The sequence below is a fragment of the Diadema antillarum genome, unplaced genomic scaffold, assembly GCF_040938485.1.
Source record: "Diadema antillarum isolate AM-2024a unplaced genomic scaffold, OU_Dant_1.0 scf00000116, whole genome shotgun sequence".
Taxonomy (NCBI): Eukaryota; Metazoa; Echinodermata; class Echinoidea; order Diadematoida; family Diadematidae; genus Diadema; species Diadema antillarum.
Window position 1 is genome coordinate 676394 of NW_027271005.1, and position 24603 is coordinate 700996.

The 24603-nt window shown below is 38.8% G+C and overlaps 1 protein-coding gene across 1 annotated transcript; it reads right to left on the reverse strand.

Annotated features, from left to right (window-relative positions):
• Nucleotides 1-1830: 1830 nt before the first annotated feature.
• LOC139719899 (monocarboxylate transporter 14-like) lies at nucleotides 1831-24094 on the reverse strand. Its single transcript, XM_071631283.1, has 4 exons — nucleotides 23965-24094; nucleotides 5607-5747; nucleotides 3738-4643; nucleotides 1831-1985 (listed from the first exon to the last, which is right to left on the reverse strand). The coding sequence occupies exons 1-4, from the start codon at nucleotides 24092-24094 to the stop codon at nucleotides 1831-1833; spliced, it is 1332 nt and encodes a 443-aa protein (XP_071487384.1).
• Nucleotides 24095-24603: the final 509 nt, after the last annotated feature.

Below are 24603 nucleotides of genomic sequence, written 5' to 3' on the forward strand. Positions count from 1 at the left end.
AGGTGTTGTATAATACAGTATACGTACGTACGCCACATATGTTATGCACAAGGGAAGACAGGCCGGCCGGCCGGCAGCCCGAACTAGAAGTTGTTTACAGGATTGACAGCGCGTACGCGTATGCATGCAATTCATCAAAGGAGCCGCCGCGCGCACAGACGATCGGCAATCTACCATAGGATTACAGGCAGTGCAGTTGTACTGAAGTAAAGGAAGGAGGTGTGTCTCATTTCAGCGCTTCCTATTGGCTACATTCTTGAACCCATTTTATAAAGTATCATAGTGCATTGTTGCTACTGAGTATGTTAGGATGTATACACATTATGCATAATAGTTATACAACTTGCACATTGCTAGATACGATTGTCAATATCTATATGTGATATGTGAATAATTTCTCAATTATTCTGTATAGATTTAGATGAGAAATTAATGTAACAAATGTAAACACGAGAAATATGTGTTTTGTAATATTGTATAGATTTTACATATAGGCTTATATGTAAATTGTTATCTTTTTGTAGATGAAGGACTTGGTTACTCAGCTGGTTGGAAAACCAGAGCGATGAGGAGACAGTTGGGTGAGTCAGGATGGCTCGATGGTTCATATGTATATATAGAAATTACAATGTACTTTCTTGACAGAATACAGTTTATGCTTTTGTGTTTCACAAAATGAATATGACAGAATGTTAAAGCATGTTATTGTGAAATGTTGTACAGTGTTGATGCATTGAATATCTCACAGAGAAGAAAGAATAAGTTCCATATTGTTTTATTGAAATTGTACACTGTATGAACAAAGAAATCAATACTCTTAGCATATTGTCATGCTGTTTCTTTGCCCTGTTTCTGATTTCTTTAAATCTCACAGGGGTCTATTGTAAGGACAAGGTCTCTTCTCTTGTTTAGAGGTCATCTCTTTTACGAGTGAACAAGGTCTCTTTTAGAGGATCATCTCCTTTAGTGGACATGGTCTCTTTTAGTGATCGTTGTCTTATATTCGTCTTTTAGTGGACGAGAACTTTGGATGTCAACTTTTAAAGGACGCAGTCTTTAAATGGACGTCGTCTCTTGTGTAAAGGAACATCTCTTTTAGAGGATCATCTCCTTTAGTGGACGTGGTCTCTTTTAGAGGTCAACGTGTTTACCATAGTGTTCAAGCGGTCCATTGCAGTCTTCGAAACAGACTTTACCACAACGTTTACCAGTTCATATGTTTGACAGTCGTCAACACAGTCTTAGGTCTTTGTGTTACAGGTTTTGATCCAAAGTTTGTTGTTATCAAATTGTAAATAAATTCAGCTTATTCAGTTATATCCTACATGCGAGTGAAAGTGTAGTGGTTTTACTGTCCCACGTGAAAACCGGACTACGACAACAATTTTGGCTTTCCCCATTTTCTTATGATTATGAAAATGTTCTTTCTCAATATGGGATCAAAAATCATCGTTCAGAAGTGTTATTATTTCACATATTTGGAATGGATATACACGTATACGTGGAATCAGAAGAATCAGAAAATCAATATTCAGTGCAAGATTAATGGAAATAGGAAATTATAAATGATGTATCCTTAATTTGAGTTTTACTATGGATATCCTAAAGAAGCTATTCATATTTCTCCCACGATTTTTTCAAATGTTCAATTATCCACGAACGCTTAGGCCATTTGAAAAAAAAAAACTGCTGTGAAAGTAACTCGCAAACAGAAGTTTTGGCTTTCTTTATAGAAACTGTGATTTTTTAAGAATTATACATCCATTATTTAAGTCCGCTGTTCTTCATATTAAAAGTTCCACGTTCAGGAATGAACGCTTGGGAATGCTGTTAACTCTGTGAAGAATCGCAGTTTCCTGGGTTTCTTTTAGCTCGGCGACGAAGGATGATGAAGACTGCGACAAGGATGACGATCACGGAGAGCAATGCCAGTCCTATTGTATTGAAGACTGCCTTGTAAGACTGTGTGACGTCATAGATGTGACCTTGACGTCAAAGAATAATGGATATGCAACAAAATAAATGTCACAAAAATCGTTTTTGTATTTGGCTAACCCAGGACACAAAATCAAATTGTCAAATACATGTTCACATTTTGTCTGACTCCTGATAACTTCGGAAGACTGTTGAAGGTTAATGTAGCAATGTGCTGAAAAAAACACAAGGAGATTCATAGTTGTAGAGGAACAGAGGTTACTCGGCTTTCCATATCAAACGATTAATCTTCATTGTACTGTATCTTCCTGGCCTATACAATGTACTATATCAAATACAAATAATCCGTTGTGTTCACGTGGTTCAAGACATCCAAATTGGAAACCACACTCGTGACGTTCAATTGATGCTGAAGGATCCATACTTTTATCATTTTTTTTTTAAATTTTCACAGCGTTTTTACATTCACGTTTCTAAACGCAGAGTTTAAACTAGAAATGTCGCTATGGCGACTGGTATGCCTCCGCCATCATGCATGATTCTCCTAATAGGTCTAAATAGTACATATGGACAATGTGTGATTACATTTTCACAAAATTGGCAAAATGTTAAAATGACAAGTTTGTCACAAATGTGTTGAATGCTCACCTTCCTTGACCTAGGTTTAATTGGATGAATAGGAGAGCCTGTATTTGGGATTTACGGACTTTAACTTGACTTTGACCCATTCATACGTTTATGCATTGAGTAATTTTCAAGGTATGGAGAAAAAGTGCAATTTCTGTATTGAATAGTAAATTGTTACCATTTTCATCTGGCCTTTGACCCTAAAATTCATAAGATAATCATTGTCAGGCAGAAGATGCATAAATATGTATATACGTTTCAAGATAACTTGAGCCACTTCCGAGATATGGAGAAAAAACTTAGTTTAGCACTTTCACTTGATCTTTGACCTTTTGACCTTTGAGGCAAAAACAAAAGAAAAAAACAAATTTCAAGAGAATCTCTATTAGGTTAAACATGCATACACCTAGTGTAAAAAAAGAATAATAATCCTGCTGGCATTGCATAAACATCAGGGAAATATTTAGTAAAATTTTTAAGTGTTGCCCTTGACCTTTGACCGCTGACTTTGACCCCATGAACCCTAGATTCTCTAGATAATCACTGCCAGTCAGTACATGTATATGTACTATGTTCCATGAAGAGACCTTGAACAATTTCCAAGGTACAGCGCAAAAAGGTGAAGTTTTAATATTTTTACTTGACCTTTTGACCTTTGACCGCATGACCGCATGACCCAAACTTTCACCAGAGTATCTTAATTGGGTAATACATGTATACACTAAGTTTAAAGAAAATATCTTCAGGCATTGCATAGACATGATGGAAATAGTGAAATTCTATGTATTTGACCTTGACCTTTTGACCTTTGACCTTGACCATGTGCACCCAAAAGTTGATAGGCACAACTTCACCCCCTAATGCACATACATGCCAAGTTTCATTAGGATATATCAAAAGGTTTTGATAGTTACCTTGTCCACAAAATTCATTACGGACGGACGGAAGGACGGACGGAAGGACGGAAGGACGGACGGACGGACAACCCGAAAACATAATGCCTCCGGCACCACTTCGTGGCGGAGGCATAAAAATGGAACGGTCCTAAACCCCTCTTTATTCATTTATAATTGTTTTCACATGATGCATACTTCGTGAGCGTTTATGTTGCTAAAAGTAATTGTATGACTCGATCATAGATTGAAAACATAATTCGATCAGAACATGACACGTACCTGATAAAGAGTCGCCGATCAGAGTGCCAATACCGCACGCAAATGACGTTAGGGAAAAGGCAATCGGAAAGTTTTCTTCGTTTTCGACAGCTAACTTTGTCATCACGCCTCCCATTGAATCAAATGCGAAGACAGTGAGACCTTGAGTGAACGCCATAAACGCTTGGTACAAATACGTGTCATTCACTGAACTGATGAAGATGGTGACATCGCAAACTGAACAGCAAATTATATAGACCAGGGTCAAGTCGAACTTTGCGTAAATTGCGATCAACAGTCCAAGTTTTCCGAGTACACCTCCGAAGCCAGCGATGCTTGCGAGATACACAGCCCGCGAACGTTCAACACCAAGGGACTCCGCCGCGGGTATTAAAAATAGCACCCACGCGTACATGAAGAAATAACCGAAGATGAAACACGGAGTTACAAGGGCGTAGAGAGGTTCTGCAAAGTACACAAACGATTTCAGTCCACTTCGAAGTGGTGAAAATCGTGACGCTTCTATGTTACCGTTCCTCGAATCAGTGGTACTGCTTTTCGATGACTGTTTGTCGCAGGAATTAGGAGTGGACAGGGAGGTGTCTGAAGTAAAGGACTGGCTGTCAACGCTCTTCAAAATATTATTATTTTCTTTTGTGGCAGTGGGGTGCACTTTGAGCGTCTTACCGTCTCTTGGTGGTCGGATCGTCAAGGCACAGGGCACAGTGTGTAAGCACATTCCTCCAAGGATGAGAAAAGCACCGTTATATCCGTAGGCTGTCAGTGACCACTCCACTATGACTGGCAGACAAAATGCCCCGATAGTTACTCCCAAAGTGCTCAAGGTGTTGAAGAAGATGAATGACTTCGTGAAGTACTCGTTGAGAGTAATGGTGATTGCGAGAAACACGATGGACATTCCAAATCCTTTTGGCAAAGAGAGAAAAATGGCAGATCAATTGTTATGATTATTTACAGTCTATGAAGATCTCGAATACATGAAAAGATGAAAGTTCTTGGTGCATGGTATTACGAGACATGCCAGACAGAATGGTGACTGCGAAACCTCCAATTGATCGAGTGATACCAATTTATCCAGTGCTTTTATACTTCGACTTATGAACAATTTCTGTACACGGAATTGTTACTATACACTTCAGCTATTTTGGGCGTAGCCCTGTAGCCCCAATCACTTGACCTGCGTTGTGCGGTGCCTGCTGTTATCTATAGATTAAACCAATGAGCTTGAAGTTTCTTGATTAGATGCACCTTGTATGTACACTGACACTGACTGCTCTGGTTTTCTATATAAAGAGAAAACCAAAGTCCATGCACAAATGTGGATGAGTGAAAGCAACAATACTAGTGAACACATCAGTGAACGATTGAGGAAAATCGGACAGTCGATTTCGGTGCGTCACATTCACTTCATGACGTCATTATTGACAAAAATATAAAAAAGATGAATTGAAAGAATATTCAACATTATATTTTCACTTTTCTACCATAATGGTAGGGCGCTTGTTTTACCTTTTTTCTTTTTTTATTTCGAAAGCAGGGGAATATTTCCCTTATATTGTTAGTAATATGTCGATGGATGTGTCCTTTTCATGAAAAACGAAAATTTGTGGAATTCACTACAAGTATATTTCTAATTTTGTAAAAATACCGTAATGACGTGTAGTAGGCCATACTTTCAAGGATGCCGCATTGAAATCATAAAAATATGTAATTTTTCAATCATTGGTCCGATTTTCCTATAGCTTTCACTGATATGATCCGATATTGCTGTTTTCACTCAATCCACATTTATTTTTGGGCTTTGCCTGGTTTCCCTTAAAATCAGTTGACCTGAGGATCCTGACTATTGGAATTCAGTTAAGGGTTAACCTGTTAAAGCGAAGAGGAAGCCGAGGAGGGGTAGGGACCGGACCAGCGGCACACACATCAAGGGCACGGCGCACATGAAGCTACCACTGATGATTACAAGTCTTGGATGTACGATCTTCATCAGTGAATACACGAACGGGCCTGTGAATTGTGTTAAAGGGTGAGAAAAAAAAAATCATTGAGACAATTTACAGAGACTGTCCTAATAGACCTACTTATGGTCTACACAAGATGTCCACGAAATTCAGACATTCGAACTTTGATTAAATAGTGCTGTTGAGGAAATATTTTAACCTCCTTCATGCAGTCAAGTATAAAACATGATTAATATTCATTCTATAAGGAAATTAAAGCGAAATCACAGCTGGTCGTAGTTCGCGTCTGAAAAAAGTACAGTTTCTCGTCATAAGTATAAGGTGTCAGATATTGTACACTCTATTCTTATGTTATTCAACCTTCCAATTTGCATTATGAACTTATATTTTCATATTTCAATCAGACTGTTTACAAAAGTATGACCCAGTTTTAGTAACCATGTCATTGAGCATTACAACTTTTTTGCCTGTATATAAAAAACGTGATACAACAGCCTAGCAACTATAGGAATAGGTGATAGACGTTGCTTGGTACAGGATTTAGGACATTAGGCGCAGGGTAAGTTAGATTACCCACAGCTTCATCAGATCTTGAAATAGACTACTAATGAACCTGTCACGACTTAAAAATGACGGCAGAATGACATCCATTTTCTTTGTTTATTTGCATCAAAAAGACGAGGGACATCTTTTGTTTTCTGTACCAATATACTTTACAAAATTCATTAATTGACGTGTAAACAACATGTATGATATTTTGCCATGACATTTTTATCTTTATAATAGTAATTCAAACGTTATTGAGACATCTTTAAAACGTTTTTTTTTTTCTGTACCAATAGACGTAAAAAAGTAATAAATTGACGTATAAACAATGTTTATTTGACGTGATTGTGACATGACATCTTGTCTGTAAAATAGTAATTTACACGTCATTAAGACGTCTTTGTATTACCACAAAGACGTCAGAGAAATGTTCCAAGTGTGACGTCTTTTGGCCGTCTTCTATTTGAGCAAAAATGCATTTTGACGTCAGTTTGAAACGTCTGAATGACGTCCGTTTTCTTTATTTACTTCAAAAAGACGACATATCATGACTGCGTCTTTTTGACGTGACGTATATAACGTCTTTTTACGTCTTCCATTTGAGCAAAAATACGACAAGTTGACAAAAGTTTACGACGTCTTTCCCACGGCAGCGCTGATGTGAAAGTGACGTCATTCTTCTTATTCTTCTTAAAACTCACCTGTTTAATCAGTTGTAATTTTTTTTTCCTGGAGGCGCACACAGTTATCAATTATTGTACCATTGTATCACATGTATTTTTCTTTTCTTTTCTTTTCTTTCTTCTTCTTTTGTTACTGTTAACGCTGATTTTGTTAATGTTATTGTGTTTTCTAATCTATTTGTATGAGTAGCAAAGTGCGCTTAGAAACGTCAGTATGAAGCGCCATATAAATGCAATTATTATTATTATTATTATTATTCTGACGTGTCTTTGCACTATCAAGGATGATGGAAAACGAAGAAATCTTAATTGAACAAAAAATACCCGTGGATAAAGACGGAACGTGACCTGAGTGCATATGCAGCCAAAACCGGGGCAAGTTTGTCCCCTGAGCTATCCCATAATGCATTTAGAGCGCTGCTCTGTGCACAGCATGGGCGTAAATCCGGGGGGGGGGGGGGGGGGGAAGGGGGGATGGGGATGTATCCTCCAAGAAATGAAGGAAGCCTAGGGGATGGCCTGCAAAATCATTCCCCCCCCCCCCCGCATGAAATTTGGAAAAATGGAAGAAGAAGAAGAAATCTGATTGTATTGATTTCGGCGTGTTACTTTACGTAACATGCCGAGCTTAACAGTAACCTATGTTTTTTAGGATTTGTAAACATACTTTGTTCAAGCTCCCGCTCGCTTCGCTCGCTCGCGAAAATAGTAATACTCTGTATCGACCTAAAGCATGGTCAAGATATTGAAACCCCTTCATTTCTTTAATCACTGAGCAAAAGATGATGATTCAGTCAGGCTACATCTAGGGACATACACAGGGATGATCACGGTCGTTGATCCGGATGCACGTCACGAGACCGACACCCACGAATCATACAGCTCATAAGTCATACAGCCTGCTAGTTATACAGCCAACGAGTTCGACACTAAGTAGATAAACCCCAAACGTTCGACATCAAGTAAAATAAGCCCACGAGTTAAACAGCCCATGAGTTCGACACTTCGCACAAAAGGCTCACGAAACCGACACTACGCAAACAAAGTACACTACGCATACAAAGCTCATTGCACGAGACCGACACTACGCAAACAAAGCTCACGAGACCTATACAGTCAGACCGCAACGTCCTGAAAAGCCTTCGCATTTATCGTACGCGTATGCATGGACCTCGCGGACATGAATACGTAATGAGCTGGGAGACCACATTTTTAGAGTGTCTGTAAATCTAAACGACATTATCAATCTTCATGATTTATATATCGATAAAAAGCTGAAGAGTTGTACTTTGATGAAATTCGACCACTTGATAGGTTATGACATATAAAATATACTGAACAAGGAAATTATAAAACACAAAATTTGCATATTTTTCATTCTTCTTAAGGGGTACACTAGACCGACGAAATTAAGGTGGACCAAAATGGAAGAGGTATAAAATGAAAGAGGAAATATCATTCTATGAAACCATAATGACTTTATGTGGACTGATCCTATGAACGGGTCAGGTTGGCGAATAAATCATTGCGTTGTACAATTAATTTTTGACGAGATTTCAGTTTGCCGCGAATACGCGTTTCTGATTGGTTAATTCCCTCTGAGTGGAGAGTTGAACGCACCTCGCGGAATGACAGTAAACGTGTACTCTACATAACAGTAATGCACTGTGTGTAGATGACAGTGTAGGACCCTATGGTGTGTGTGTGTGCGCGCGCGCACAATGTATGTATACGCGCTCAGGTTCAGGCAACTGCAGCTGGTGTATAAGATCTCCACGTAAACAACAAGAACAACACCCCACTCTGATCGACAGCTCAACTTTGGCTTGAACTTTTTTTGCCGGCACAACTAGATAAGAGTAGAGTGCATTAATAAATAGCATACAAATCAATAATAACAGATCTAGCACTGTGTTTGCACACATGAGTTCTTTGGGACTCTCTTTTTGGTATTAGAATAATTATTCCTTATTAATCATCCACTGTATACATCGCTGAGTAATTTATCTAATGATACCCTGGGAGCGCATGTATCTCAAATTGCCACACTATGATTTTTACTCGACGAGACTTTCAATTTTTATTGTTTTCTAAGCGAGGGACCAATTCAGTTCTTAGTGTGCTATTATAACAGGTATATCTAAAACGTTGACTATCATTCATGTGGTGATTCAACCTATGAACGGGTCGGGTTGGCAATAAATAGAAAGCCTTGTTCTAATTTGTCTCAGGGTCGTTTGGAAAATATCGATATAATGCAGATATATGAATAATGGTATCATAAGCTCATTTTGTATAATGTAAGCAGTAAAAGGTGTGATTTATTTCAAATATTCACAAACCATGTCAATTAGTCACGGATAGTAGATCTTCATGTTGCCAATAAGTGAATCTCGTAGACCATGCACTTTGTCTCTGAATTATCTCGCAAAATCTCGGGTGCTGAGAAGGACATGCGCAAATACCTGCGCGTACGATAAATTTTTGATTTGAGCTCATTAACAGCAGCGTTGCGGTCTGACTGTGTATACTAGACAAAAGAGGCTCACGAGACCGACACTAGTCAAAGAAGGCCCACGAGACCGACAGGATGAACGGCGCCACCTATAGACCAATTTATTGTATAGGGGGTCCAGATAATGGCATAAGGAAGATATTCTAGAGAGATGGAAAAGGAGAGTTGCTATTACCCCGTCTGTTGCCCTCCCTCACCCCCTTAACTGTTTCAGATCTTTAATTGTGTGTGTGTGTGTGTGTGTGTGTGTGTGTGTGTGAGTGAGTGTTTGTGAAAAAAATAAACAAAATTCAGTAGAAGTGTGCATGAGATTTTTCCACATGAATTTCGAAAATGCCCAAACCCCCTCCCCAAGGGCGTCGATCGATTGGGGGGGGGGGGGGGGGGGGAGTAATTGCGCCCCCTGAAAATGATAATAATAATTCACGAGACGTGATTTTTTTTTTTGATAGAAAATTTTCCAAATATTTCACCCAAAGTGTGCACCACATTGCTGAAGTTCGATTCCAAAAATGCAAAGTCTCTCTCCCCCGTTCGGCCCTTTTCCTAAAGACTTAGTACACTTTTAGATTGACGGATTTTCAAATGTTTCATCAAACGTGTGCACCAGGTCTGTCACAAAAGTTCCGTCGTGTGGGAGATGATATCTTGGTTTCCCTTTATAACTTTAGTACACTTCGGGGATTGACAGCCTCCCGAATTCCATCAAAAATATTTTCACGAAATATTTTCATTTGAATTCTAAAACTGCAAAAGCTCCCTCGGATGTATGGGAGTCTCTCCTGGAGGACGGGGGGGGGGGGGGGTGTTGGAGCAAACACATTTTGTCCCCAAATAATTCCCGAAATGATGAAAATGTGTTTATATATACAATACAGTTCGACCTCGATTATCCGGCCTTGTCGGGACCGGCGCTCATCCGGATAAGCGAAATAGCCGGATATGGGAGACACAATGCTAATGTATATAGCTGCCGTCCAAGCTGCCGTCCCAGTGCACTGGCAGCTAGGCAGGTAGAGTACCCCGCAACGGTGGTTCAAATGGTGAATCTATAGATCATGACTGCTTACTTTTGCGATGATAATGTGGTGTGAATTTATGTTAGTTCTGTCGGGAATATTGTAGGTAAATCGTGTGAGTTGTGTAGAAATTTTAATTGAGTTTAAAGTCACTGTTCTTTCTCAATTTTTGGATGAACAAAAAAAAAGTCCTTCACTGCGTGAACGCGTCCGGATAATAGAGATTTCCGGATAAAAGGAGGCCGGATAATTGAGGTCGAACTGTATAATTATAGAAAACTGTCCAAAACTTTTATCCAATGTGCAACATGTCGTTCAATTTCGATTCTTAAAAAATGCATAATCTCCTTCGAGTGGGAGGGGGATATCCCCATTACGTCGCTTTCCATACACTGATTGACAAATTTCTGAATACTTACAGTATTCAATCAAGAAGTGTGCATCAGATCTTTTCACTTCAGTTCCAGTCCTCTTTTGATTTACCTTTTCCCCGCTGGGATTATATCCATTGATTTAGACTCTGCACACTTTGGGGTTGAAAATTTTCCGAATACATGTATTCCACAAAAGTGTGCATCAGATCGTTCTATGTCAGTCTTATCACGAATGCAAAAGCTCCGTCGTGTGGGATGGGGCTACCACCTCCTACACCTTCCCATTTCCCCTGACAACTTCCATGTATCACTTTGTAGACCTACACAGTGATGTCGCACAAGCAGAACAAGAGCTGAGATACCACGATTTAGTCATTCAATTATCTGTGAATATCTATTCTTCTTACTTTGTTGAAAAAAAAGCCAAAATTTCACCAAAAGTGTGCACCAGATCGCTGTATTTCAGGTCTAAAAATGCCAGATCTTCCTCGATCTGCCACACCCGTCCGTGACCCTCCCCCGCTCCCTCGCACAGATTTTCCAACTCCAAGTCCCCTCCTCCTACCCCCCCCCCCCCCCCCAATCGTGAAAACGGATCGACGCCCTGCCCCTCCAATAATACCCTTTCCCCTCTCGGTCGTACTGGTTCCCCTCTCTCGCACATATCCCTTCAAAATCCCTTCAGCGCACCAGGAATTTCACTCTTTTCTGGATAATAGGAATGTGGCATCTTTATTTTTTGTACCGATTGTTGAAGATGAAATAATAAAGATTGTTGATAGATTAAATAACAAAAAAAGTTCGGGATACGATGGAATCACAATTTTTTTGGTAAAGAACGTGATTCATGAAATAATTTCACCCCTTACTTTTATTTTGAATCAATCCTTATCTAGTGGTAAAGTTCCTTGTAAAATGAAAGTAGCCAGAGTTGTTCCCATTTTTCAAAAAGGGCGAAAAGATTTTGTTAGTAATTATCGTCCTATTTCCCTTTTAACTTCCTTTTCAAAGATACTCGAAAGACTTGTGTATAAACGTACCCTTAATTTTCTTCTTCAGTCAAAAATATTTACTGATTCTCAATTTGGATTTCGCAAAAAACATAGTACAACTCACGCATTACTCAAGTTTATTGATAAGATAGCTCATGCTATAGATGATGTATCTCATACTGTTGGTGTTTTTCTTGACTTTTCAAAGGCGTTTGATACAATAGATCATGATATTTTACTTTATAAATTAAATCATTACGGAATTCGGGGTAAGGCGCTAGAATGGTTTTCTGATTATCTGACAAATAGAAAACAATTTGTAAGTATCCACGGTCACGATTCCCAACCTAAGTTAATTTCTTGCGGGGTTCCTCAGGGTTCCCTGTTAGGTCCACTTCTTTTCATTTTGTATATCAATGATATTCAGAACTCATCTAAGATCCTTTCCTTCGTTTGTTTTGCAGACGATACAAATTTGTTCTTTTCTCATCCAAATCCTGATGAACTTATAAACATAATAAATGAAGAACTTGTTTCTGTTCAATCTTGGATTTTTGCAAACAAACTTTCCTTAAACCTTGAAAAAACTCATTATATTTTGTTTAGTAATTCCCCACCTGTACTACCTATTTCTGTCAAGATCAACAACATTGATTTGTCACAGGTCAACAGCACAAAATTCTTGGGTCTTTACATTGATAGTGATTTATCTTGGAGAACCCATGTTGGTTATGTAAGTAGAATTATTGCCAGAAATACAGGGGTTCTAAACAAACTTAGTTATTATTTTCCATGTAATATTCTACAGAGTATATATTCAACTTTGATATCTCCCTATCTTAATTATGGGATTCTGGCGTGGGGAAATGCTTCTAAAAATCTTATCGATTTGTTATTTATTGTGCAAAAACGCGCTATTAGAATTGTAAACCACGCTGGATACTTATCGCATACGAATGAACTTTTTATAAGCAATAAAATTTTGAAAATTCCTGAGTTATTTTCTTACAACGTTTGCCTGTTTATGTTTCAATTCTCAACTGGTCAATTACCAGATGCATTTTCCAAAATGTTCACAAGAAACTATACAGTTCATGATTATCCAACCCGCCAACGTTATGCGTATCACCTTCCACGTACCCGAACAATTTTTGCGAAAAAAACTATCATGTTCACTGGACCTAAGTACTGGAATGAACTCCCTACGGAACTTACAAGCTGCACCACTTTAACCTCATTCAAACGAAAATTAAAACAATATATTTTGAGCAGCTACGGCATGCATATTGTATAGTACTTGTTGCTCAGTATTTCCTCCCTTGTCTATCTCATTTATCTTCTAGTAGTAGTCCGACGGGATCCTAACCATGTACATTATTATTCTTCGATCAGTCTGCCTGTTGCGCTCTCTAAGTTTTTATTGTTACACTCGATTGTTGGAATTCTTGCGCGTGGCAGCTGTCTGTTACCATGGTCACACGGCCTGCATGGTTTAGGACCCCGCTGGAATTTGACACCTGAGCTCCATTGTCCTTGTGTGTATATTTTATATTCACGACAAAATTCTTTTAGCCCACCTTCCATTTATGTATTTATGCCAATTGTTACGTCATCATCTATACCTCCACACCCACTTAAATCCTTACAATCTCAGTCGTTGTTCTCTCAATGTCCTTACTTGTAGTAGGTTATAGTTGCAACATGTGACCTTTCAGTGTTTTATTCTGTATTTTATATAGCAACATTTGATTTGATCTTGTTCGTTTTAATCGGATCCCCCAATTATAGTATGGTCTAAAAATATCTGTACTTATGCTTCCCCTAATCTGATTTTACCACGGGACCTGCGGCTCTATACAAGCTTGCTTTTACGCAGGCCCCATCATATTTTTTTCGCATTATGATCTCAGTTTAACTCGCATGTATACAGACCTTGTGTATACCAAGACAAACTTTTGAACATTACGGTGAAGTTCTATTTTGAATTATGTTCTGTATAGATTTCGTATCAATTTATTTTATATTGTGATATATGTGAGAAATATGAAAATAAATTGAAATGAAATGAAATGAAATGAAATTTTCATAGTTTGCCCTCCCCCCCCCCCCCCCATTATTAAAACGGAACGACGCCCCTGGGGATGATTGCTTTAATTCACTAATATCAAGAAATTTGAGAAATCCAATAGATATAAGGAAATATCTACTACATTATTACATACAAAGAAATGGACATCCATATAACCATTTTATTGATTTCATTTCATTTCATTTTTTTTTAATGTATAGGTCTATATACACATCGCGGAAAGACTCCCTTTTGAGACAGCCACCCCAATCACACTAGTACTAAATCAGTGCAGATCTAGGACCTGTACAACTCTACCTAGCCTAACTTTCCTTGCGATACGGATGCACGCACTCACTTTTGGGTGGCTGTCTCAAAAGGAGCTCATGCCCACATCGCGGGCGTGTGCGTATTATATAGGGCGTGGCTTCGGTTTTGAAAGGAGGGGGGAGGTGTCAAAATCATCTGTCAAGCAAAAAGAAAAACAGAAGAAAAGAGAAACGACATAGCCGTCTTGGAAAGACTTCCATATGTACCCCCACTAGCACCTGCATTGTACATTGTTGTATGAGCTTCCTCTGATTCCTGAACTTTGAAGTCCGCATTTCCCTAGCGGACACCGAGATCAATGTTACCCTAACTCTAACCCTAACCCTAACCCTATCCCTAACCCTAACCCTAAAACCCTAGTCCTAAACTGAGTAAACTCTAACCCTAATCCCAAAGCCACCTAAACGTATTCACATTACTTTGTTTGTTTGTTTGTTTGGTTTATTTCTGCATTTTCTTTCTCCGAATACAATTGCAAATGAAAACAAAATGATACAGATACATACAAATCAATACAAAAAAAAAAATCATTTGCGTAACAACATTCAGTCTGAAGTGGCATAATTATGAATCAAAATAACATATTAAGGCTTACTGTATCTAATAACAAAGGAGAAATCAATACAGGGGACCGTCATCATAAGCAGAGCTTGACGTGGATGAGGCCCTATCTGAATATGTGATACCAATGTAATACAACACCAATTATATATGTACTCATAAAACTCTTAATCTTAATACACAAAACACATTTTGCTACAGAAAAAAAAAAACAGAAAAGAACTAGAGAGGGGCCGTCAAAGGCGGCAGACCCACGCCTAAGTACAAAGTCGGGGTAAACATAATGTGCATTCGGTCATCTACCAGAATTCGGCCACTTAATTGCCAGTGTGCTTTATCACCAGCCAGTGAGTTCTACCAAAGATCGTACACTGAAGTGTACGATCTTTGGTTCTACAGTCACATCACACGCAAATCACATAATTACACATACGGTATTAACACTCATTCACGTACAGGAAAGTCCTTAAGTCTCCTCCAAAAATCCATCGAAAATCCCAAATTCCACCGTCAAAAGTGCAGAATCGGAACTTTTCCAAGCGCGCGCGAATTAAGTCCAGTTTTAAGAGTATTGTCTACGCGACGGGTCGCGGAAAAAGCGCTAAAAATCGAGAAATACGCCGTTTTCTTGCGGGATATTTTGATTATAGCAAGCCGAGAGTGTGATGATATCAAAGGTCGTATGAGTGTACGATCTTTGATGGTATCCACAAAAGCAAAAAAGAAAAACAAAATTTACGTACCCCCCAGGGCAATTACCCCTATGATTAGTGTCTACGGGAATTATTCAATGCAAGGGTTGAATGCAAATGTCTACTGCACCAGTATTCGGCCACCAACGAGCGCCGCAACGTCCCCGGTGCAATTTTGCACCAACAGTGTAGAGCGCGATGCATTTTCAGCGGCCTTGCACACGCATTGACATTGAGCACGCATATCGTGCAGTGTGACTGCGACCGAGCAAAATGCTCCTCCAACGAAAAAAACAATCAATGTTAATTTGAAAAATCATCAAATATCAAAGGTCGTATGAGTGTACGATCTTTGATGGTATCCACAAAAGCAAAAAAGAAAAACAAAATTTACGTACCCCCTAGGCAATTACCCCTATGATTAGTGTCTACGGGAATTATTCAATGCAAGGGTTGAATGCAAATGTCTACTGCACCAGTATTCGGCCACCAACGAGCGCCGCAACGTCCCCGGTGCAATTTTGCACCAACAGTGTAGAGCGCGATGCATTTTCAGCGGCCTTGCACACGCATTGACATTGAGCACGCTTATCGTGCAGTGTGACTGCGACCGAGCAAAATGCTCCTCCAACGAAAAAAACAATCAATGTTAATTTGAAAAATCATCAAATATCAAAGGTCGTATGAGTGTACGATCTTTGATGGTGTCCACAAAAGCAAAAAAGAAAAACAAAATTTACGTACCCCCTAGGCAATTACCCCTATGATTAGTGTCTACGGGAATTATTCAATGCAAGGGTTGAATGCAAATGTCTACTGCACCAGTATTCGGCCACCAACGAGCGCCGCAACGTCCCCGGTGCAATTTTGCACCAACAGTGTAGAGCGCGATGCATTTTCAGCGGCCTTGCACACGCATTGACATTGAGCACGCATATCGTGCAGTGTGACTGCGACCGAGCAAAATGCTCCTCCAACGAAAAAAACAATCAATGTTAATTTGAAAAATCATCAAAATACGGGCCAGTTTGTGATGACGGAGAACGAACTTTCATAAATCTAGAAGGACATAGTCCCTCAAATAGGCCTAAACGTAAATTTCGGAATTCTTACGAACATTTGAGCAGCGAAGTCGGATCGTTGGGGAGTTTATGTCTTCGTATGGTAGCGGAAAATCGCAAAGTGAGAAACGGGAAATTTTCGGAATGGTCACTATACCATGGGGTCAAAACTTCAAGGTCACACAGAATTTGCAAGGGTCAACCGATTATCACCAAAATCTAATCGATTCTTTCCTGTCATTATCCAAACATTCCCTGAACATTTCGTGCAAATCCGTTTACCCGTTCTCTTGTTATCTTGTACACAAACAAACAAACAAACAAACAAACAAACAAACAAACATACAAACAAACAAACAAACAAACAAACAAAAACAAACAAACAAACAAACAAACAAACAAACAAACATACGGAACCCTTTACATAACCCCCTGCCGATTTTCATCGGCGTGGGTAAAAATAGTGACTTGGCGCTTAGAACAAGAAAAAAAAAAACAGCACGCAGCACCATTGACTGCTGCATGGTATAGTAGACAATAAAAGTGTAGGTGTGTGCGAGTGACAGTGCGTCGTGTGTGCAGGTGACAGTGCAAGAGAGAATAAAGGCTGTAGCATGCCTATTTTGGGGGTAAGGTACACGCTTTAATGAATGTACGCAATATCATTATCAAAGAAAGGAAAGGAACGGGAGGGAATGAAAAAAAAAAACACTTTGCATGGATCAGGGCTTACTGAGACTTCAGAAAAAAAGAAGAAAAAGTACATTGATCAAAAACTACTAACTGGAAACATATTTCAATAATAAATACTTTTTTAAATGAGCTTTAAAGGAAAACAGTGAAGTACACTGCTTTAATTGATCAGGTAGGTTATTCCAGACATCGGGACCGTAATGTCTAATTGATTTCTGAGCTAAAACAGTTTTGGGGTTTACAAGGTGAAAATCTGTCGAACGGCGAGTTGGATATGTGTTATATTCGAATTTAAGTGAAAAATATTATGAAATAAAGAGGGAAGTTGATTTGTTGCATACTTGTACATAAATATACCTGTTTGTAAAATGTGGATGTCCTGAAGCTTAAATGTACATGACACATAGCGGGGGGTACATATGGAAGTCTTGCCTTCTTGATATTTTCGAGAAGCAAAAAAAAAAAGAAGAAAAAAAAAGAGTTTTCATTTTTTTTTTGCTGCCACTTCCCTCCCACCTTATCATTTCATGCAAAAAATTTGAGGATGCAAACATTCACTCCTTGTATCTTCTGCCCCCCCCCCCCGAAAAAAAAAATGATGGGGGGGGGGGAGGGGGGCAGCGTCCCACCAAGCTCCCCTCCTCTCTACGGTTGCGCCGGTCCTGTGTTTAGGCTTGTAAACGTAATTGTATTGTGATGACTATCGCCCATCACGGCCACCCCTCCCCCTCCCCCCCCCCCCCACACTCCTCGGTACGGATTTACGCCGGTGGTGCCTAGGTATTGGGTATTGGCGATACCGAGAATTAAGGATGATTTTTTTTTTAACAATCGATGGGCTTGATTGTTATTCAGAAAAAAGGTTCAAACTGATTTCGTATTGCTATACCGTTTCGTCAATTTTTTTCAAAATCATGACAATGCAGTAACAAAAAGCATGGAGATTTGAAAAAAAAAAGTAGCAGCTCTAACCTAATAGATGGTACTAAGTAGCCCCGACCGACATACGAGTTATTGAAATGAATTATGAGCGGGAGAGAAGAATATGTATAAAACGATACTTACCGAGAAGGGTCAAGAGCGCTGAAGGCAAACTGCATATGAAGGCAATTGTCTTGTAATCACTATCGAAGCGAGAGACCATATCTTCTATCAGCACTCCAAAAGATTTTGCCAGCCCGCCATCGAAAAGTAAGAAGCAAAATCTGCTCAGCAAAACAACGTATTTCCAATGGTCGGTGGAGTCTTGTAACGAAACATTTTGCGTTGTCTGTGAGTGAGCCATTATATCGCTCCGCAGTGCCCAACAGTCCGAACAGAAATCATTGTGTCTTCAAATTCGAAACGAACAGCAATTGGTGTTTCAGCAAAGAAAAAACAAAAACAAAACAGGCAAGTACAGGGCATTCCTGGCTGGTGTAAGCCAGCTCGATCAGCAACGGTCTGCAATGACCTCTACATGAAAACGTACTGCATGGATAGCGTTTGTTTCAGGAGCACATTCCGATTGGCATCTATAGTCCATACAGCATGAATATGCATGTAGCATAGTTTCGAAAAAAGACCTTTGATTTTTCATCGAGGTAGGGCAATTTGTCAGTCAGTTGTAATAAAGACCTAGCCAAATATTTCAAATATCTCAGTTACAAGTCCATTTCCAGGGAAGGTTGTACAGGCGTGTACACATGTAGGCCTAATTGTTTATATCGGCACGTTTGTTCAGGTTGAGACTGTGAAGTGGCCTGTTGTCAGAGAGGTAGAATAGGAAGGTGATATTGAGTGCTTGAGTACGTTAAATTCTCTCGATGGTATATATCTCTGGGTTCAACCAGAATGACTGCAACAGGCTGCCTATAGTAATGGACCTATCATTTCAAACGCTGTATTTTTTTTTTTTTTACCATAAAGGGGGGGGGGGGGTCCAAAATAAAAAGAAAATTATTCAATGGGTTATGAGTGAGGTGCATTGCTAATGCCGGTGCATAAATCAATCATGTTAGAGACAGATTGAGGCTACCCCACCCCAAGTTGTGGTTAAAATAGACATTAACATGAAATAACAGTACCCAAGCAAAACAGGAATATTCAAAGCTCACGCTACGTTGTAATAGCCAAGTCACAACTCTCAATAAACTGAAGCTATATAAGCTCTTTTATGTCACCGTGTATGTCTATGCGTCAAGACTCAATTTGTGTGGAATTTCAGCTTGGCTGTGATGAAAGTTATCCTTATGATTGGGGAAAGTGGGATAAAACAGACCACTCTCGTCATGATACAATAAATTGTATGTAATAAAAATATCCCTCTTTATTCTGGTAGCACAGTTTAGCATTAATTGATTTGATTTGCAAAGGCCCTTATCAACTTTCTCTAGAATATTCTTGAAAAAAATGTATAATGTTTGATTGATGGTTCGTTTCACTCCGCGAGGGGGTAAACGAACCTATACGTTACTGGCAATATAAGAACCGATTGCTTATCAAAAGAGGGCTTGTTGAAAGAATTGATAACTCTTAATGCCGATATTAATTTTTGTGTAGTTATTTTTTTTTGAGGGGGGGGGGGGGACAATTGGTATTTGCAAACAAAGAGAAAATGCAAGCATACAGATTATAATGAAAGTAACCAAGATGTCATTACCATTGTAATAAATAGCTGTGAAACAACAAAAGATTAACAATCTGGAATAATTATTTTAGCTGGCGCATTTTATGCTGAAACAGGCTAAAAGATGCATACAAGAACGAGCAGCATTATAGCTAATTCCATTGGGGCTCAACTTCCATGGACAAACTGCCGTTCATCGATATAAATAAACACTCATTATTCAGCCTTTTAAAATAGCCGTTATTCTTTTTGTTTATAGTGTTGTTGGTCTTACGGAGGAAATAATTTATTCAAGATATCAAGAATATTATTAGCAAAATGTGTAAATGTTTATAAAGGGAACGCAATAACTTATACATAGTACTTTAGTTGGATTTCGGAAAATATGAATGCGCAAGACATCCTTGAATAAAAATGTGGCACCGAGCTATCAGTGTAATTCAAGCATGCCGGAATCTCAAATACCTAGTTCACAAGAGAAATGGAAAGATATTGATTGAAAGATTATTGATCTAAATTTCATTCACAAAAGTGGCTACTAGATCATCACTTATTCAAACTTTGCCAAGGCATTCTCCCATGCATCAAAATATCAAAGGGGGGGGGGAGGGGTTGGCAAATTATTAGCACTTGATTTCTGATTCAATTCTTTAAGAGCAAGATGAAACCTGCGTTCTATTACATTCTTTCGTATTCTGCCTTGTTTGATCATCAACCCGTCTGTTCTTTCTATTTCCTGCGGTTCTGCTCTTGTATTGTATGTGACCGTGCATCACAAAACGAACAAAAAGTCGCACACGGAGATTTTGTGTGAGGACTGAAAATAGGTGAAATGGGTCACCCTAATCAATCTTGAGTTTTTCATATTTTCTAACAGAGCAAGTCTTTTTCTATATTATGTTAAAGTTTGGGAACATAAAACAGACAGAAACTTATGTTTCTTATAGAACCCTTTTCTTATTTCTTCAAAACCCTTTCCATACTCTTCACTTTCAACTCCAATTACTTTGAAAAGAATAATGCTACTGGATTGAAAGTTGGCATTAATCATTTACAGAATGTGTTTATGAAGCATGCTCAATTTCAGCTCAATCTAATATCCCCTTCATTGTTGTTGCTCTGGTGGTCAACATCCTGTTTTTTGTTCTATTCATCCCACAGCTAGCATGGCTTGGTAAAGATTAAGCTCTTGAATAAACCCTGTACTTCAGAGCCTGCTTTCTCAGTTCACATTTTCCAGAATGTATCCTTTCTTTCCAATATTTAGATAGGTTAGGAGAGTCCATTTGAATTGAGTTACACATAATTTTAAAGCTTAGAGTCTGCTCTTTCAGAATCTGCTCAACTGAAAACCCATATCTGGCGACATTTTGTGGTTTTGTGATGCAGGGTCACGTATAGTCATGCATTACTAGTCACGTGTAGCACACATTAAAGGGATCGCACAGATTTGGTTGAGACCTAACTTCAGGTTTCTAACAATTTTTTTTTTTCTGAACTTGGGGACCAAAATTTCAGCATGATTCATTATTTTTATGCCGGAATCCCGCAAGCCTATAGTTCACAAACAAAATTCTAAGAATTCCATCATCGAGTCTTCATATGCAAACTGCATGGCTATTGAAAGATCATCACTTTTTAGAACTCTTCCAAGGTGTTTTCCACATCAGATATATACTCCAAATTAGATGAAAATGATGCAACGACTTTATATTCCTAACATGGTTTTCTTTATGTGTGTGTGTATATATTGCAACAAACTTGTTATTATTTTGTGGAAAACATTTTATGAAGCATTTTACCTCTTGGCAGAAACATTTTAACGCGTACTCTGTTCATAGGGAAACGTTCACACATTTATTGTAGTCAGTTATGCACTAACGGAGTAGGCCGATTTCATTTGGTCCTTTGAGACAGTCTCTTTGTATCGATGTTCATTGTTTTAATTACCGACTCTTGTCAAGAAATGTGAAGTCATAAGAAGCGTTGACAACGAGGGTATACAATATCTTATAGGGTTGGTTATAAATTGTGTTACGTAGAGGTTAAACAAAATCTTATGTTGTGAGCATATAGGTGGTCCATTATACATGACAAGTTTTAGAAAATGACATTTCTTCTTGATCCACATATTCCTCGCTTGACGAACTGTGACGTCACGGCAAGTCGGGGCTGAAACTGTCCATTGTGTCGAGCCTACACCCCAAATCGTATGTGAATGTGTACACAATTTTCACCTATGCATATAGTATATTTACCGCAATATCGTCTGCCGGTGACGTCAGTGCTCGAAATTGTCATTTCCAACCACTGTTTGGCGGGCGAGTGTGTTGAGTGTGACGGTATTGAAGATCTTCAATTCAATCTGTGACATAGTATATTTTTTGTGAAGGCTGTATGAACAACTATTGAGGGTCCATAGTGTATCATAAGACATGACAATACGCAAGAATACAATGAACATAGTGTAGAGCCTAAACATGACGTATATGCAGCTTCATCTTTTCAGAAATTTATTTATCTTTTATTAAATAAAATCTAGAGCATATTTGAGAGAAACTCAACAAAAGTGAACTTTAATGCAAAAAATGGGGAAAATAGCTTTATGCTTTTAAAGTTGATCAAGTTCTTTAAAACACATAGGCCCGAATTCACGAAGGTGGTACAAAATGAAACCATGATTTAAACCATGGGCAAACACCACGAGTGCCAAGCGTCGCACGGAATATTTCGTTACGAAATTGGTCATTTCGTTGACAAAATGACCGTTTCGTTAACGAAATTATCATTTTGTGGACGAACTGTTCATTTAGTTACAAAATGTTGTCGTTTCGATACAAAATAATCAGTTCATGAACGAAATGACTGATTTCGTAACGAAATATTCCAAGTGACACTTGGCGCTCCATGTTTTTTTTCCATCTTTTAAACCATGGTTTCATTTGTACCACCTTCGTGAATTCGAGCCATTGATACCAGTAACAATTATATGCAAAATAAACAGATAGATGTAATTCAAATCACATATTATGGCAACCAGAGGTTGAACGGGTACATGAGTTTACATGAGTGCGCACGTGAGTTTCACAACATTGAATATTCATACATTCATACATAATTGTAAATAAATGGTTTTGATCGAACTATAAAAAGATTATATGCATGTAGGCCCTATACGTCACATATCAATCATCGGAAACAGCATAAGTTCGGTTATTCCTAGAAAAATACTCCGGTATAGACCCTCAAAAGATTCCACAAGAGTCACTCACAAGAATCAGTGAGTGATATTTAACAATCTGCTACCTGGTATCCTAATCTACTTGATCTATATGTAACTCAGTTTATCACTCAGTAATGACGAAATATCAAATACTTCAAGAGCCTTAGAAATACTGCTTCTGCTTGTTAGGCAGTGAGTCACCATCAGTAACCACCCTATTTTACATGTATTGGCTTGGGTTATCTAGTTGTAATGGAAACTGTAATACTGTAAAACATGATATATTCGCGGCATGAATTTTTTTTTGCGAATTAAAGCCGACGAACTTTTTTTGCAGCATGAAATTTTCGCGAACTGCCACTGCCATTCAATGCATAAAGTGTACTAAAGAACTTTCGCGTGCATTTTAATTTCGCGAATCTTTGTGCTCGCGAAATTAAAATGCACGCGAACATTCCTCGCTTTACAGTAAACTTATTCATTAGCAATTACATCAACTGTCTATTATTAATTCTCACATCTTTATAACGGACACTGATACGTCTCACATTTTATGGTTTTCATATTTCTCTATCATAACATCTCTAGAAGCTTTCTCGACATTCTAAACAGTGACATTTTCATTCTAGACATATTTCACCGGGTTCACGTCATGCACTGAGTTCTATTCATCCACGAGTAATACAGCCAAGAGTAATACAGCCCACGAGCCTTACAGCCCCTGATCTCGACAACAGGCAAAAGGACTGTGAGTCCAACACGTGAACTAGGCCCCCCCCCCCCCAAAAAAAAAAGAAAAAAAAAAGGGGGGGGGGGGGCGAAGTCCAACAGTAGGCAAAAAAAGGGGGCAATCAGTTTGACACATCACGCCCCGTGATGTAATGTCGAACTCGTGGGCCTTGTTTGCCTAGCAGACTGCCTAGTGTAAACTCATGAACCGTGGCTGTGGGGCTGTCTGAGTCGTGGACCTTGTCGAACTCGTCGTCTGACTCTGGGTGTCGGTCTCGTGGGATGACCCAATTCAACATGATTGTTTATAGCCCTGGCATTATTATCCTATGAACTTTTGTTTGTTAAAAGGATCGCAACAACATAATCAATAGACATAACGGGCAGGTCAAGGAACCCGAAACCCTAATGTTCTCTATAACGTGAAATGTACGACTAAAACGTCGAAAAGCGGGCGGGTTTTAGTAATATTGTTTGCCACATAATGCGGTGTTCACTAATGACCTATACAATTATTGTTTGTGAGAAGTTGGGAGTACAGTTTCTATTGATATGTTGAACATTCAATTCTCGCTTTACATTGGCCAACAACTTGTGATTTACATACATACCATTTGAAAGAATGAATCCAGTCATGAATGCACATTGTCCTAAGAATGTGCTATACATATACGAAATTGACATTCATGTACACAGAAGCAAATGAGCCAGAGGAAAATAGATATTCCACCATGCCACTGCAAATTCGAATGAAAGGAGGTTCACTGTGACAATTACTTGCTTATAATGATATATGCCATGCATATTA

Bases quoted from the DNA above. Each gene is read 5' to 3' on its own strand.
- LOC139719899 (XM_071631283.1), bottom strand. From the start codon at position 24,094: ATGTTGAATTGGGTCATCCCACGAGACCGACACCCAGAGTCAGACGAC. The intron at 4,644-5,606 runs GTTAACCCTTAA...CTTTGCCAAAAG, and splicing joins CTTCCTCTTCGCTTTAACAG to GATTTGGAATGTCCATCGTG. The intron at 1,986-3,737 runs GTACGTGTCATG...TTTGACGTCAAG, and splicing joins GATCGGCGACTCTTTATCAG to GTCACATCTATGACGTCACA.